At 35.2% G+C, this 14,235-nt stretch overlaps 1 protein-coding gene and 2 long non-coding RNA genes across 3 annotated transcripts; 1 reads left to right on the forward strand and 2 right to left on the reverse strand.

Moving 5' to 3' along the window:
* Positions 1-5,362: 5,362 nt before the first annotated feature.
* LOC124198195 lies at positions 5,363-5,757 on the reverse strand. Its single transcript, XR_006876513.1, has 3 exons — positions 5,679-5,757; positions 5,527-5,601; positions 5,363-5,452 (listed from the first exon to the last, which is right to left on the reverse strand). It is a non-coding gene; the product is annotated as an uncharacterized LOC124198195 (long non-coding RNA).
* Positions 5,758-6,182: 425 nt separating this feature from the next.
* LOC124197823 lies at positions 6,183-6,471 on the reverse strand. The gene is made up of 2 exons (XR_006876351.1): positions 6,372-6,471; positions 6,183-6,317 (listed from the first exon to the last, which is right to left on the reverse strand). It is a non-coding gene; the product is annotated as an uncharacterized LOC124197823 (long non-coding RNA).
* A 2,089-nt stretch (positions 6,472-8,560) lies between these two features.
* LOC124197815 lies at positions 8,561-9,249 on the forward strand. The gene is made up of 3 exons (XM_046593367.1): positions 8,561-8,810; positions 8,873-9,061; positions 9,137-9,249. Exons 1-3 carry the CDS (start codon positions 8,561-8,563, stop codon positions 9,247-9,249), a joined length of 552 nt encoding a protein of 183 aa, XP_046449323.1.
* The last annotated feature ends 4,986 nt before the right edge of the window (positions 9,250-14,235 follow it).

Below are 14,235 nucleotides of genomic sequence, written 5' to 3' on the forward strand. Positions count from 1 at the left end.
GCATTTGCAGTTCTGGTAGTGCGTGCTGCACGTTGTGTTTCAGTTTTCGTCGAATGTTTCCTTATAGTTAATTTTGACATAATGACGCCAAAAAATTTAGATTACATGGAAATGGTTAGTTATTTACGTGTTACACGGAGATGAATCAAAACTATAGTTAATCAGATGACATTTCAGTTGACGAGTGCAATAGCCAATTTCAAAGTTGCCATCTCTGCAAAAGTCTGCTATCACAAAAGTTATTCTCATTGAAATTTTAAAATTTTCATTGAAATTAAATAAAAACTATAGACTCCAAAACTACTGTTAAACCGGAGACTATAGCTCTAATAACAAGATGATATAGATATTGGAGGACCGTGAACTATTTTGTTAAATCTACGAATCTTATATTGCAAAATTTGACCACTATATACAACTCGAGAATGAATTATAACGAACTAGAGTTGAAAATCATGCTGTACTTTATTTCTGCATGAAAAAATTAGCACATAGTTTGATCTTGACGGTTGGCAGCCAAACGTCGAGACTAACAGATAAACAGAAATCAGAGAGCAATGAAATTTTTACTTTTCTTCTAAATCAACTTCGTTACGAGAAGAAATTTCTTCTCCAGATTCGTTGATTTCAAGCAGTGTATGATTCAGTAAACAAAGCACTGCCTGTTCGTCATCGAAGCCTGATTAAGTTGTTGGAAAATAAAACTAATTACACTACTTGATGCAACGAAAATATTTAAAAATAACATACTAATATGGATGTAATACACATCTAAACCTCTCTGAATGAGGGTGCGCCGTTCACCTTCACTGAGAGAGGACCACCTTTCAATGGCGGACAATTTCATAGCACAAACGTAATCTGGCCACTTGAATTCATCAATTAGTTTGCTCATTTCCCATTTTTCCAAGAACATGAACCTAGATGTAATAAATTTTTTAAAATGATTTATGATAAATATTACTATGTACATTACATAACACACAATTGGATTGTACAAAAATTCAATATCATTCTCTATTGTGGTTAGTTTTATTGGTAGCGTGCCACAATATTTACGCTCTCCTTCACGTTTTCTATTACTAGAGCATGAATAACCCTCGTCTCTTATTCAATGGCAAAATGGTTTTGCTTCATCAGAACTCTGTATTGCTCTTTTTCTTTACTGATTTTCATCTGTTTAAATTTAGAAAAATTTCTTTTGATTGAATTAACGTTACGTAGATCAAATGTAACATTTGATCCACATAACGGTACAACATTTGAAATGTTGTACCTCCCAACTTGTTTCCACGTAACGATCAATTATATGTATTTCTTCTTTCGATTCCAAAAATTCTTTTGCGTAAAATTGAAATGCCAGATCGTTGTATGTGCCGTAAGCAGTTTTCTTGCTCATTGCTAAATTCCAACGTTTTTTAATAATCGTACTCAGACAAATTTTTCAAATCCATTTTAAAATTTCTTTCAGATTTATAGAAATCAAGTATAGTCTTGATGTTTGTTTAGACAAAAATCAAGACTGTGAGAAAAATAAAATTATCTTAAAGTAAAAAAAAAAAAATGAACTGGGTGAATTAAAAAAGTGTTTGATATTTCTTTAAATTTAATTAAAAACTTTTAGTCTTGGTATCTGCTCTGTATTTTGCAACCTTTCATCACCACGAAAAATGAGCTGATGAATTCAGACAAAAACGTTGGGCATCAAGAACAAAGAAAAAATTGTAAGGTTGTAGATTTTTTCCGTAACGACAATGTTCTAGTTGTAACCCCTCGAGACGTTTGACACGCTCAGACTTGTCTTGGCCAAATTTTTGTACTTGAACTTGTTTTTAAAAATGATTAAGGTCGATATGATAACATTTATAGAAATTATTGAGACGAAAATTTTCCGACAGAAAGCTAAAAGGACTACAAAGGCTATTCAGAAAAACAAAAGACGATGAGTATTTCTAAGCTTAAGGGTAAACATGTAGCCGGGAGTTATGAAAACTGAACTTTCAGTTGTGACATTTATCGATTTAAAGAAACTAAGGAAATCTTTGTTGTTATGTTGCTGGAGGTAATTGATGACGGCATAAAAAGGAAAAACTACTCATTTGCGTGAGAGCCCTGGAATAACACCTCAATTTCACTTTAATCCATTTCCCCGTCGGCCACTTCTTTGGTTGAATGTTGTGTAAGTGACGAATCTGGTGGATCAATGGACATGGTTGATTGACTTTTGACATGTACTTCTTCGTCATTCAAACATAAGTTGCAATAGTTAGCTGTAATCCTTTCTCTTCCACTTCCCTTGCATCTTTACGTTCCAGCCCAACACATCTATCATGGAACCACCGACTGCATTCACCACACTTTATGGAAAAATGTCTCGCGAGAATCTTACTGCAGTCGATGGCTTTGCAAATTTCCTGAGAAAACTTTGCATAATTTGATTTCTAAATGGAAGTTATATTGAAATAATTTCCATTAGCAGTTAATTTTTTGTGTGATATCCTTCAACTAATAAACCTTTCTTGCTTGTTGGGATGCTGAATGCAAGTTTGTTGTTTCCGTAAAATGTCGTCCTGGTAATGGAAGTATTTCACGTTTCCGGCATTCTATATGTTGTATCATTGAATAAGAAATTAGTTTAAAAAATGGCAATATATGTGTATTGGTGCGCCATTCCGGCACACCAACACAGAAATTATGTACTTCAAAACATTTTAAACTTACCATAAAGCATGGAATGTAGGTAGCCCACTGCAGCTGGTCAATTTCCATAGGTTGGAGAATTTTTCTTGATAAGTTTCAACAAATCACTAGCCTTGACAATAGTTTCCATTATAATCGTTTTCTTTTCTGTTGATTTCAAACAATGACAGCAGAAAAATAGTGCATCCTTGGGTATTCCACGTGAAAAAAGACCTTCGATGAACTGTTTTTGTGAATTGTACAAGGAACAAATTTAGTAAAAATGTTTTTGTTGTATAACACAAATCGTAATTAAAAATTTACAAAAACTTACAAGATACTTTGGCGAAGTAGTGAAACTACCAGGTTGACTCATTCCTATGTTGATGGTGTCACCAGGGTAATAATGAAAAATAATGTATTCTGCCAACAAGTGTATTCCAAGAATAGTGGAATCTGAAGTTCCTACCAACATTCTGTCAATGGCGGTCGTTGCAGAGGCTACGGACATAACATTTCCCATGAATAAAACTGGTTGTGGAGCATCGGAAAAGTTGAAGCCATTGAATGGTCCAGGATTTCTACAATGGATTATTATAAAAAAATTAATGAAAAGTTATTATAAATAATCACATCATTTTCCTAGATTTTTTCAACTTACTCTCTACTTTGTTCAATTGTTGTTCTTAAGTTTTTGAAAATATCAGTAAAGTTCAACGGTTCGGTGCTACCAGATAGCCTAGGAACCAGGAATTTAATTAGGCTTGATGCTTTCCTGGTTGCCTCTTGTAACATCATAGGCAGCACTGATTTTTTTGGGATAATTGTTTTCGCAATCCCCCATTTACAATAAACGCAGGTATTTTTAGCACCGTATTGTTCGTTTCTGGCACAGTAGCTACCATTTACTAGTGACAATTTTTTTTAACCATGTTCTTCAGACTTCAATATTTCATAAACGCAATGTATGGGACTCACTTGCCTATAGCAAATATAAATTAAAATTATGTTATAAAAAAATATGAAATAAATTACCACTTCAACTGCTGAATTACATCTCGTAAAAGGAAATTTCTTACCCCCTTACAGGAACGCTGGATTAATTAAAGAATGATGGATTGCCATCCACAGCCAATCTTCAGACAATGTTTCTCCGTTTATGATACAGCTTTTAATTAGCTTGAAAGCAATATTTTGCAACAGTGTTGGCTCTCTTTTTTGTTTAGTAATTTTTGCTGATGTTGAAGCCTCCATTACTTCAACACCAGCAACAGAAATTGCTTTATTTCTCAATGAAATCAACCATAAAAATAAAACAAATTTTTACTATGTCAAATAAAGATGTTTGACTGGTTTTCTAAATTTTAAACACACTTTTGCATTCTTCATCAATTTTCTTTTCGTCGATTTTGTTCGAGAATTTTTGAAATTTATTTTTTTCTCTTTGTTTATACAAATCTTTCAGTTCCTTTCTTGTATAGAGAAAAGAAATTTGTATCTTCTTAGCAGCAAACAAGTATTGATTCAAGTAAGAATTTGATAATGAAACTTCTTTGTGAAATTTTTTTTGAAATTTCCAAAATTAACTTCAGAGGGAATTGATGAAGAATACAGATTTTGATAATTGTTCACCAATTCCACTTCCACTTGATTTTCCAGAGAAACTCGTTTTAATTTGCAATTTTTTTTCACAATAACATCCCATTGTTTTGCCCGCTTGGTTTGCTTACAACATGGATCATGTACGTGAGGGTTAAGATTGTTGGAATGTCTTGAACGAGTTCCTAAGTTGCTAAAGACTCTAGTGCATCCGGGGGCTTTGCATTTGTATTTTATTTGCTCATGACATGTTTTTCTATGGCGTAATAGACATTGTCTTGTGGCGAATGAAATTTCTTTATTCTTAAGCAAGGAACTTTCGTCACACTTTCGGTTTTTCTTTTCTTCTTTTCCTTCTTTATACTTCTTCTTTTCTTTCTTAATTTCTTTCTTCATGCCAATTTCCATGCATTTCTGGTAGTGGCAACTTTTGCATTGTGTTTTCTGGAATTCGAAACGATATTCATAAGAGGTCCCTATCTCCTGTCCGGTGTCTAGAATTTGGTTTGAAACCAGTAAATCTGACCATTTTATGGTTTTTTTTACTGTTTTTTCCAACCGTTTGACAACCTCTACATTGCCGCTTTCTGACCATTTCCAAACCGTTTGCTGTACTTTTTGTAGAACGGTTTCGTTTTCTTATACCGCAATTCAACGTCGCGTTCAACGCAAAACAAAACTCGAAATTTTCTATGTGACAAAAACCAATCAATATCTTATCTTGAAAAGTTGATAGAAAATAATGACAAGTAATCGTTCAAACGATAGAACAGTACGATAATAATTATACTAACTTCGTTTAAACGATTACTTGTCAAACTTTTCTATCAACTTTTCAAGATGGGCCACTTTTTTTCCCAGTAATACTTGAATATTGTCTTTCAATTGACGAGGCGCATTGGTTCTTTCAGATGACACAACATGCTGCTTGGTGTTGCCTCTGTGTGGGTATGAGTCTTGTTTTCTGATTCTCTTGCAGCGATCAATGAAATCCTGGACGTCTTGTTTCGGGATGTTCTTTGCCTTTGACCAGATATTGGTAATTTCGGAAATAAAGAAAAAATAAAGATTTTTAAATATATACCATTCCCAGTTGGATTGTTATTCGCGGCAGAAGGTGGCTACAATCAGTCGGTTGGATGAACGAAAGGGAAAAATGGCGAATCGTTTCCTGCTTTTGAAGTAAAAACATTTTTTCAAGTGCTTTTACAGATTTAACATAAGCAAAAGATTTTTTAAAAAATTTACCATTCGCAGTCGGAATATTAGTGAGGACAGTGTCAGGCTGACGAACGAAAGGGACATTTGGAAAATTGCTTCCTGCTATTAAAATAAAAAACTTTTAGTCTAGTACTTTCACAGATTTGAATAAGCATATTAAATTAATGATTCTTAAATACCATTCCCAGTCGGAAAATGATTCCGGCCGACAGAAGGTGACCCACTGTCAATACGATGAACGATGGAATAAGATGGCTGAGTGTTTCCTTCTAATAAACAACAAATTGGTTAAGTACTAACAAGATTAACATAAACAGAAAAATGTAAAATATACCATTCTCAGTCGTAGTATTTGTCACTTTTTGTGGTTTACCTCTTCTCGGTTTCACAACAACCAAAGCTGCTGCATCTTGCAATTTTGAGCTTTAATTTTCTTTCGCTTGCCCACACCAAACATTTTTTTCTGTCTGACGGCTCCATGATCAATAACAAAATTGAATTTGATATCCAAATTAAAAAGTGGGAAATATGAAAAATTGAATCGACAAAAATTGTGGTCGAACACAATAACCTTAACAGTGAAGATGAAATGAAATCAATTACTTTCCCAAATTTTAAATTGACTAACCGTTTCCCAAAAAATGTTGTCTTGATGAGAAATAATGCTGTTGTTGTTGTTGACGATATCTCACAAGATCCTCAGGGCAGAAACATTTTCAAAATATTTGGCCCAAAGTTTGATCAGGTGTATCCTGCCTTTCGAACTCCCTATGAATCAGCTAAATATTTCACTTTTGTTGCAACTAAAATAAGGGAAACTGGAGTAGAGTATAATGTGAATTCAAATGAGTGTAAGTTATTTTTTAACCCACTTGATGTAACACTTGACTTAAAAGAAATTCCAGATATACTGAAAACGAAAAATCAAAAATGGTTTTTAGTACCATTACGACACACCATTAGTGAGTAATAAAAAAAACTTTCAATTGCAATGCTGAATTATTTTGTCAATATCAACTAAAAAATGTAAACATTGCACAAAAAACCAAAAAAGAGTCACTAGAAATTCACTAAGTATCAACAACGAATGTATGTTATGGTTAATTATATTATCAATCGAATTAATCGGTTAACTTATGTATGTCTAACAGTAAGCTGAAAGGTGCAGCCAGGCTTTTTGCCTTATCGTCCCTTTCTGTAGGTGCAAACCCAACCGCCGTACAAATGGAGCTGCAAAAGAACTACGGGATTGTCATGAAAGCGAAGGATCTGCAAAATATAAAACAATCTGTGAAAGGTCGAAAAAATTTCTGGGTTTGAACTAGGGGGCTACTCTCCATGAGTCGGGCGTCTGAGCTAGTTGTCTACCAGAGTACACTAGCGAAGTATGCGCGTTAACTTTTAATTTTTAACTTCTCATTAACTTATTATTTAATCTAATAGATGAACTTTGTTTTAGAACAATGACGTTTCGGTAACGCATGTTGTTTTGACGGACAAAGACTGCGGAGAAATTGCTTCCATCAAAGAAGCTTTTCCGAACGCAACCCATCTACTTTGTCACTTCCATGGTTTAAGAGCGGTCGACCGGCGTCTGGACAACAAAAACGGCTTAACCCAGAGCGAGATATCTGAGATATACGACCAGTTTCATGCGACCGTGTATGCTAAAACGCCGGGAGAATTCCAAAAAGTAGAAGAATACCTTACGTCAATTCAACATGACAACATAGGTCGATATTTTGAAAAAATTGGTTCTGCGATAAATGGGTCAAAACTTGGCCAATGATCGAGCGGAGGGAACTCTGCACTATGCGAGACAATACTACCAATAAAATCGAAAGGTACAAGCTAATTGAAACACTATATATCCTTTCTTTACTTTTTACACTCGACCCCTTTATTACTATAGGTATCATAGAACAATCAAAGACATTTTTCTTAAGAAAGGTCGGCAATTTAGCACAGTGGTAACAACACTGCTCGATATTGTGACTCAGAGGCTACTAACTAAGCACAATAAAGAGTTGAAGATGGAAATTAGATTTCCCACACTGAAAATCGCTCTTGACCTAGAGGATTTGCGCAAGGCGCTTACGCCTGCCGCTTTTGATTCGGTGCTGGAACAATCGATGAAATCAACAACATCATATCAACTGACTCTAGTAAGAATTTAATCAAATATCATATTTCTTATAATAACTTATTATTTTTATTTGGTTAGGAAACAAACGAACATACTGTAACCTCCAAATAGGGTATTTTTACAGTGTCACTCGACTACATGAAATGCTCCTGCTGGTTTTCAAAACTATCTAAGCTGCCCTGTTCGCATACGATTTTCGCACACCAAAAATGTGGTGGACCATGGCCTTCCTACGCCCGATGGAACGCGGTCCGAATTCACATCTTAATACATGAACTTTCATACATAAGGAATACTTTATTTATAAAATAGATATTCTCACTATTTACATATTTACAAATCTACTATTTACACGTATATTGTCATCTATAACAATTTTCCTACAGAATTCCGTCGCAGCAAATGATATTCACTTACTTCCGAACAACCTGCCGTCTGTTACAACTGTCGTTGGGCCCGGGCCCAAAAGAAGGAATGCCAAAAAAGCAATCACTGAATTAAACATGGTGCTTCAGACAATTTCTACGACTGTCCAAGGGTTCCCTGTTCCTGTGCTGTGCGGATGCATTAACATGTTGCGCTCTATCAACAACCGGTGAAAAGCAAACGTTCCGGCAAATTTGGGCGACGGTAACTTGTTAATTATATGTAGACAAATGGTATCTTTAAAAATTGTTCTTAGATTTCCTCGATGAGGCTTTTAACGCGTTTCTTGACGAGGGCTTGGCGCGTGCACAAACCGAAGAACCGCCGACTGACAACAGTATATAATATTAAATAGAATAAATAGAATAGCCTAAGAAGAACTCTGATATATAAACTATAAACTAATCTAAATATCTGAATTGAAACAGGCAATAGCTCGGCTGTTTTGCAACCAACTGCTACATGCATTAGTCAGTCGGTGTCTGCGCAATGCCTGGGAACACATCGGCCGAAGACTCAGGCTCTACGTCTTTGGCTGAGCCGTCGACAAGTAGCAGCAGTGATGAGTCGGCTGGTGGGGAAGACACCCCCAGGACAGCCCTAAAGCGCAAACTGGCACCATTGAAGTTGCCAGCCAAGAAAGCCAGGGTTGGGAGGCCAACCCAAAAGAAAGCGTTGGACCATCATAACTTTATACCCAAATGTTTTGCTGAAAAAATGGCAAATGAACAAGCAAAAAGTAACTTTTTCTAATAAGAATTCATTCGTCATACTAAATATTTTCAATTCTGGTTGGTTCAGTGGTTCTTACTTGGGTGGCGGGAGCTACTAACGCAGAGAGGGCGCTGGCAAACAATCAAAAGCTCGACCAAGATCAAATTAAAGTCAGGCCTGAGGATGTTTCAACTGCACAGATAGAAGAAGACTTCGATCTTGAAACATTCAAGCATTTCTTTGATGATGATGCATGGGCATCGGTCGCGAGTCTTGGTAATCACTTAATCCCAATGCTTCACGTGGGTTGGGTTAATTAGTGAGTTAAACTAAAACCGCTTAATTTCTTAGTTTCAGTTATGAAAGGGTTTGAGAAAAAGAAAAAACTCGTCTACATATGTCACGAATGTGACAAAACAGTTGGCGATGACGGTTCGGTCTTAATGGCTTCACTTTTGATGTGAAGGCCTCAAAGAAAGAGAACCTATTAGTAATAATTATTTTTGCAAACATTGTTATGCTGAGGCAAAGAAGAAGTAATTTACAGTATTCATAGCTTAAGTTTCGTTTTTTGGCCATTAACTTTTTTGTTACTAATTTTTTGACAACTTTTACGTGTTAAAATTCTCATTATTATTTTGACACCTTATTTTTTATCCTTTTGTAATTTTCTTGACAACTTGGCTTTTATTTGTATAACATAAATGAATAATTTAAATAAATGGTAAATACACAAACTTCCCGCGAAACGCATACCCAGCGCATCAAGATAGGCATCTATTGGTGGAAATAGGAACTACCGACAGGCACCGACAGACTGTCGGTGCAATAGCTGAAATACCATTCGAGCACCGACAGTCTGTCGGTGCAATAGATTTTTCGCTAGAAATTCACTAAGTATCAACAAAGAAGTGACGCTATGGCGCTCTTGGACAGCTGTTGCCAAGTTTTAGAAAACAAATTTTCTGTGCGTAGTATACGCTGCTGTGTTGCCACACCTGAATTTTTCTTGTAATATATGTAGTAGAACAAATGGTCAAAACATTACGGTATTGGAACTGTTCATAAACGGGTTTATTTAAAAAATCTTCACGGTGAAATATACAATTCAGCTTTTTTCTAAACTTTCGCCGTTATAAAATTGTTGACGCTTTTAAAACCTTTTTACAAACGGTTTATAAAAGGTTAGTTTTTAGAAACCAAATTCTAGACGCCGGAAAGGAGATAGGGGTGTTACACTTGTTGGAAGCTAAGCACACATATTCCTTGGATTCTTAAATAAAATTTAAAAACAAGTTAGGTTTAGTAGGTTAGCATAAATGGTTAGGAGAAAATTCTCCTTACCATTTATTCGAAAATATTTTACCATCAACGGTAGAGGCGAAAAAAAGCAGCACATGCATTGCACACCATAGCGCCGTAATTCAGGCATTTTATCTTAGTATCACAGCAGACAAGACAAAGTTTTTGTTGCTGAGTTTCCTTTCCTTCTTCATGTCCCTCTCGTTGTTTTTCGAAATTTTCTTGACTTGAATCTTCTTTACATGCCCCCATTTTTGTCGACTAGAATAGCCCTTCAAAATGAAAATAAACTATTACTAAAAAACCAAACCAACAACTTGCCATCAACAACAAACGTTTGCGGCATACACACAACACACAACATGTAAAATAAGTTGAAAACGGCCCGGATGGAGAGAGAGAGAGAGAAAATTGTGCCCAGAAACAGCACCGCCGGCAACATTTCACTGGTGGGAAGAGCAACAATTCATTTGACTATTTCAGGCCGGCGTAGAAATGGGGAAACATCTTCGAACATGACAATTCCCTCTCTACCAGTGTCTCATTCAAACAAACATCTAAACATTATCCGAAATTATTATTGAAATGGTTATCCTGATAATTTATATTTATGTATTCTTTTTATCTAAAGAGTTCGGTTTTATAGGGCAGGGGTTTTTAGGAGAAGGAAGAGTTTCCATATTTTCTTTGTGAATAGCCCAGTTCAGTTCACATCCAATAGTTAATACATTATCTGGGATGTATAAAAACGGATGGCTCAAAAGTTTTTCCTGGCTAATAGAAAAACTACCATTTGCTTTTCCATGTTTAGATGTTGAATCTAGAGTCTGAAACTCCTAGTAAAAAGAAATCTTGGAAACATTTCAAGCTAAAACATGTGATGAATCATTGCTGATCGGAATTTTGATTTGTTCCAGGAATTAGTTATTGTTCAATAGGAAAACGAGTCTGCCAAATCAAACCTTGCTACGTTCCTAGTACTACGGATTGCAAGTAACATGGAATGCACTCGGTTCCCCAATGTGGCTTCCGAATGTAAAGCGAAAGGATTTCCAACTCTCATTGTAATCATCTTCCCTTAACAACATTGTTGATAAATATTCTAACACTACATTTCTTTTGACAGCATGAAGAATTGGGAGACTTTCCACTACAAAGGAGAGAATGAGGAACGCAAAGAGAATGGCTCTTCCTCTCATCCGAGTCATCGCCGAATTAAACAACATGAAAGATTTGTAAAGTGTTGATACAATACAGTATAATTTGACAATCACTTCACACTTCACTTCCCAAGCGGCTCAACTTTTCCCGTCGCCAAAGGTTTTTCAATCGGCGCTGTATTACAAACTGATTACAACGTAAATAAATCTACATTCATTCGATTTTTTTTTATCGCCGAACAATAAGTATATTTTTCACTGCAATGGTATCAAACGACACTTTAAATGTTTAAATTACTGTTATAGTAAAGCGAAAAATTCTGCTGTATAAGAGATAATTACCAGGGAGATCACTTTGTACCATAACAGGTAATTAATCTCCATGAAATCAACCATTTAACATCACTTGAATGGTTGAAAATAAATTGGACACATGTGTGGAATAATTTGGACGGCCTTGCTGCAAATAATGCCGGCATTCTATCTTTTCAAATTCAGAAACGTAGGGATTCGCGCCTGCCATCAATTCAGGTTTTCTTCTTCGATATACGCATGGGGATTTGGTTGATAGTTTTAATAACATACAAGGTGTTACCCTGGACCACCTTCCTGCAAAAGTCTATAGATTATTTTCTATAAAAAAATATTGTTTCGTGTATCATTCTGAGACTGTTGATGATTCTGAGAGAGTCCTTGGTAGGGTGATAACTATCTATTATGATGATAACTTCTGAGAATGTAAAGTTGAGAAGTCGAAATCAGTCAGATGTGTCTTACAAATTCTCCGATATCTTAACCCTATTTGACCAGTGCCACGGTTGATAACATACTCAATCTCACAAACATCATTTTTTAATTGTTCAATCAACAATGTATGTCGTTCACAACTCAATCGTAATGTTCTGTGATTATTTTTGTGTCTTCTCCTTCATCGAACAGTAAGAAAAGTTACTTACAAAACTACTTACTCACCCAATAGTTCATGCAAAAGGATTTTCATGTTTCTTATCCATCGAAACACCAACATTGTCAAAGTTTATATTTTTCTTTTTTCTCAGTTAGTGAGTGAGACAACAATGCACCCTTTTTCCTGTTCCCTGGGCTTCTTCCCATGAATTTTTTTGTTGCTGTTGGGGTCGCCAACCGACTTAACTAGGTATTCCACCACACCTCTTCTATTAATCCTATAAACAAAAAAAAACTAGAAAAAAGTTAATATTTAACATTGAGAAGTCCAGTGAATAAAATTGGAAGCAGGGACCGAAAATGCTTCACCTCTACCTTAGAAATCAAACCGCCTAATTTCAGCACTCTTAAAATCTTGCAAGAAGGAGGGAATTGCCAACTCAATATGGACTTAGCATCGGCGGGCATGATTTCCTGAAAGGCCTGAAAAGCAAAATTGCATGAACACACGTTCTTTTGAGTGTTGTACTCAAGTACAGATTCAATGTTAGCTATATAATTAAAATGCTCATGTCTGCATAACTACAATTTTACAATTACCTAAACATCGACTTCTCAATTGTCGTTGCTTTCTTCGTCAAAAATTATATTAGCGCCACTTTCTTCAAGAATGACTATTTCGAAAAAAGCGCTCTAAATAATGTAGCTTAAAAACCCTGATTTGATCATTGAGGTACCTAAAAATTATAAATAATTTACATAATAGTTTATACTTACTAGACTAAAACAGAACTGAATTGGTTTATTCCGCAAGCTTTGAATGCACATTAATAAAACTATTTGCGGTAAAATTCCATCCCAGGTTCACTGGAAATTAAGGAAAACGAAAAAATAATAATTAAAATATATAAACGATGTAGTATTTAACCTATGCAATATTATGCATATCAACAAAAGCAATGCTTGTATTTTTGTATGGACCCGTGGAACCATTTATTTCCAAAGATGAAAAATTGGCACGTCAGCTGCTTGAATTTTGTGAGTAGAATTTGTAAGAAGGCAATAAAGGATTATATCCTTTTCCCTACATAATTATGTTAATGAAGCATCGTTTTTATTTTAGTGAAATTTCAAATATTCGTTGATTCTAGAGACTTTAAATTACATACGGCTGCTTGCTCAATCATTTAAGAGTGAAACTGGGTAACCCATTCCAGGAAGGTCCTTTACGAATAGATGCAATTGATCTCTAAGGTAAACAAGAAAGATCAGTTGAGTCATCCAACCTTTCTTCTTTTTTTTTCCATGTGTCCATCCTAGTAAAGAAAATGATTAAGAATACCAAATTGAAATTTAAAATGCTTATTGTTTCTCGTTTTGTATCTGATGGAGTTCTTGACTTCCTCTCTTTTTCCCACCTTTTCCTCATTTTGTGGTTCCTGACCGACATTTAAACGCTCGTACTTTTCTATAAGTTTCATTGTAATAACCTCTCAATATTCGCCAAAGTTTTGCTTTGGATTATGATGACAAGTAAGAAAAAACGAGAGTGATTATAATGAGGAATAGGATCCATGTAACCAACCGAAGGCAATAACAAATAATTACTATAAGTTTCGCATTTGTCATGTATAGTCTGCAACAGTTTCTTGAAAAATACATTTGTTTTAAATTGTATGACGTGTTTTCATTTAATTAATGGGTAGTTAAGTTAATAGCATGATATTATTGCAGTACGATTCTGTATTTTGTAAAAACCGAGTAAAAAAATGGCAGCCATATTGCTCGTCGGGGATTTGGCTATACATTTTTACTGATTAAGCCTGCAAAAACATGTTTTAAAATCCTTCCTTCAGCATCTAAGTGTTCTTTATGACTCGAGAATTAATTGTTTACTAGAATTAAAGAGATTAACCCGCAAACGATGAGCCCAAAGTTTCGGCGTATGAGCTTCTGCCCCCCTCCTCCGATAAAGTAAAAAAAGGGATATTGAATAACTCCTAAAAAGTCAAAATGATTTTAATTTTACGGAATCGATAGAGCTTTAGACCTTTCGATTTCTTTAAAATTTGATACAAAAAA

The sequence above is a fragment of the Daphnia pulex genome, chromosome 7 (genome assembly GCF_021134715.1).
Source record: "Daphnia pulex isolate KAP4 chromosome 7, ASM2113471v1".
Classification (NCBI taxonomy): domain Eukaryota; kingdom Metazoa; phylum Arthropoda; class Branchiopoda; order Diplostraca; family Daphniidae; genus Daphnia; species Daphnia pulex.